Source organism: Ammodytes marinus (assembly GCF_949987685.1).
Source record: "Ammodytes marinus genome assembly, chromosome: 12".
In the NCBI taxonomy this organism is placed as follows: domain Eukaryota; kingdom Metazoa; phylum Chordata; class Actinopteri; order Uranoscopiformes; family Ammodytidae; genus Ammodytes; species Ammodytes marinus.
In genome coordinates, this window is record NC_137216.1 from 13,358,018 (window position 1) to 13,361,506 (window position 3,489).

The 3,489-nt window shown below is 42.4% G+C and overlaps 1 protein-coding gene across 5 annotated transcripts in view; it reads right to left on the bottom strand.

Moving 5' to 3' along the window:
* epha3 (eph receptor A3) overlaps positions 1-2,656 on the bottom strand; it is a 108,032-nt gene extending 105,376 nt beyond the window's left edge. For all 5 annotated transcript variants that reach the window (XM_080038281.1, XM_080038284.1, XM_080038280.1 and 2 more), the window contains exon 1: positions 2,524-2,656. In XM_080038281.1, the coding sequence (XP_079894407.1) occupies positions 2,524-2,620 (97 nt within the window). In that variant the 5' untranslated portion in view covers positions 2,621-2,656. The remainder of the gene's footprint in view (positions 1-2,523) is intronic.
* Between the last annotated feature and the right edge of the window lie 833 nt (positions 2,657-3,489).

The following is a 3,489-nucleotide window of genomic DNA, read 5'->3' on the forward strand; positions in this document are numbered from 1 at the left end:
ACTAAACTTTAGGCAACTTTGAACGGTTGGGATGATTGATCTCACTCCTCTCCTCTCTTTTTCTTTATCTATTGTTTTACTTTCTTTTTTATGTGGGCTACTTTCAATGCCTCTCTCTTCTTTCTTTCTCACACGCGCACACACACACACACACACACACACACACACACACACACACACACACACACACACACACACACACACACACACACACACACACACACACACACACACACACACACACACGCACCAGTACAGTTGTATATTTTGACAGGGTTATGTGTAGTGTATGTTTTACTTTATTTTTTTCCAGTGCTTAGGTCGTCGATACTAAATGTCCATCAGCTTTATGTCTCAATAAGGCTTGCACCTTAAATGTGGACTATTAGGCTATAGCCTATAATAAATAGCAAAAAATAAAAGTTTATCGGGACGAAGGCAATTCATCACACAGATTCCCAGAGCAGATTTGCAGGAGCCGTGGTTGACTTTCACTCTCATAATTTTTTCTTTTTTTTTTCTTTTTTACCAATTACTCATTCTGTTTCTCGATTTCGTATTAATCTACTCGGTCTTTCACATCATTAGCATCGCAAATGAAACGTATCGATCTCTCTCTCTCCCTCTCTCTTGCAACAACAGCTGAGTAGAAAGCATGCTAGCGATCTTTGCCTGACACAGGACGAGGTTCCCGGGAGAACAATACTGTTTTAAGAAGGTCATTTTCATACCCTGGAATCAACTGTTTCGTTTAGAAAGATATATTCAGATTGTATAGTTTAAACTTGTTAAATAACTGTTTAATAAAGGGAAAACTACATATATAATAAAGTCATAGTGTGTGGATTATAAATTGCACCGAAACAACCCAATCGAAGGTTTATTCCAGTTATCTGTGTGTTCTGGGCAACTTTCCCCTTTGAGAATGGATAATCTAATAGACAACAGCTGCTCTTTTGTCGTGGCCTACACACCCAAAACTTTCCAAAGTTATGCTACAACATCAGAATGAGTTATTGACTTTTTTGTCTTACACTCCTCTCCGTGGGCAGTAGCAGGATGATAGCCTAACGCGCATGTGTGCCTTTCCTCGTTTGACCGTCTCTGAACATGTAGGCCTAGGCCAAAGAGCCTACAATTTAAAGTAGGCTATTAAGAATAATGGCTCAGTCAGTACGATCATTGCTTTATTGTAGCCTTATAACGATTTAAATCACTATACAATCTATGTTTCTATCTTTATAGCATATTCATGTTTACAGAGTATGGCTATTTGATTTATTCCTTGCATTTTTATTTTATTTGTATTTTTTAATATTTTATTTTTTACATGTAATAACAGTAATGTAATCCTTGTCCCTTTAGACAGTGTGACCCAAATGTCCACCCAAATGTATTTTCTCCCTCTCCCCGTGGGCAGTTTTAACCTCTAACAGAAGCCCAAAGCACCTTCACTACGCGTGACAATTTCCTTTTTCGCTCTGACCCCGCTATTAAAAAGTTTAACCGTGACATGTATTAGCCACAGGGCGTTACAGTGGCAATGTTTGTGAGAACTTGAGAAAGTTCACCAAATCGGCGAGCAGCCCTGCTGTAATACGGGGAGACTGTTTCTCTCAGCGCAGTTTCACGTGTTTTTTTTTTTTGAAGGAGCGACTGTGCTGAAAGTGGACCACCGGTCTGCCTCATTGTGCCACCGGGGTTAACAATATGCACACATGCTTTGCTTAATATAACTAAAGATAGCGAAGCATGCTCTGGAAATAAGTTGAATTAACCATCGTCATTTGGCACTAGTTTTACTGTCATTGTTTCATTGCCATTACATGATTTCACGAGCTGTAGGCTACAGTTTACCCGGGCCGAGCCCAACGGTAGCCTACAAGACAACTGTTTAGTAAACGGGTTAGAAGTTAGAACAATAAAAACAGACATATGCGATGCGTTTTTACGCACAATACGATAGTGCTGGTATTTTTATTTTAGCACAATCTGTGAGCCCGGGAAGACCAACTGGGGCGTCTACCCCAAACGGATTCTTATTTTAAAACAGCACATCATGAGCCTCCTGCGATGGAGACACCCGGGACTTTCTTTCCATATCATCGGTCCGTAATAACTCTGCGATGGGCGCTTTGGGAGCCGATCGTCTCGCCATCGCTCAGTCAGTCCATCCATCCCCATTCAAACAACTATTAAGCCCCCCCAAGCGCGACATTATCCGAAATTAGGGCTGCCCCAGCCGTCTGCCTTGTTTGGATCCACTTACAAGTTCATTATGTAATTATTGTCTATTTAGTGATCACATCCCGGCCCTGGGTGAACCATGTGTCACCTCAAATCATCTTGTTATTGTTCTCACTACACACATCGACAGTATAGCAAGTCCGCGGCGCACGGACACACGCAACATTGTGCGCTTTCCGCGGCGGAGCACCATTTGCACACGCACGCACACATAGCCTACTACTGTACATGAACAACAGACACATGTCCGCAGACCGAAGAGAGAGCGTCCCTTACCTTCATTGGGAGGGTAGAATATGGGAAACGCAGGAGCAACGCAGGACAATAAAAGTGGTAAAATGAAAAGAAGTGATCGCGGAGGATTGCAATCCATGGTGGCGGCGGATCAGAGGTACATAACTCCATGAAGCCACTGACTGACTGATCTCGGAGCGTCTTCTCTCCACTCCGCTTTCTCTCTCTCTCTCTCTCTCTCTCTCTGTGCCTCTCTCTCCCTCTCTCTCTCGTTGCCTCTCTCTCTCTCTCTCTCTCTCTCTCTCTCTCTCTCTCTCTCTCTCTCTCTCTCTCTCTCGCTGCTCCTTCTCCCTCTAGTTGGAGCGAGCACTTTTCCGCTGGGTCCTACAGAGTCTGACAGCAGAAACACAGCGCGCGCTCCTATAAGTTCACCACAGGTCAGTCCGGATCCTTTACCAACAAGGGCGTATATGTTCGACTAGTACGACAAACTCGGCAATTTGTCACATTTGTACTGTCAGTCAATGCAACACTATAATTCGATTGACTAAAACAGAGAGCAACAGGGGGCATAGCACAAAAGGGTAATCCCATATATTTGCTCTGACCCACTGTTGCAATGATTCAATCACATTTACCAAATATCATATTTATCTACTTTAGTCTACTGGGACTTTAGTGAACTAATACAGCTGATTTGATTATGAACAGAAAATATGTGACCTATTAACACATCAGAGTATCACTTGCACTTTATTTGACCCAATAACAATTCCAGCAGCTCAGTCCAAGATCCACATGCCTTTATTAGAAGACGAAATGAGTTTTAATCGAATGTGCTTCACGGCCAATGAGATTGTATTTCTTCTAAACAAGGCTGTGGGACAGTCGATAAGAACCTACATGTTTGTATAATGAAATAGCCAGAAGTGGTGGCGTGTGATTTTAAAATCATACATATACGAAACGGCTTGGGGTTTTTCATTTGGACTGTGGAGCAACCATTAT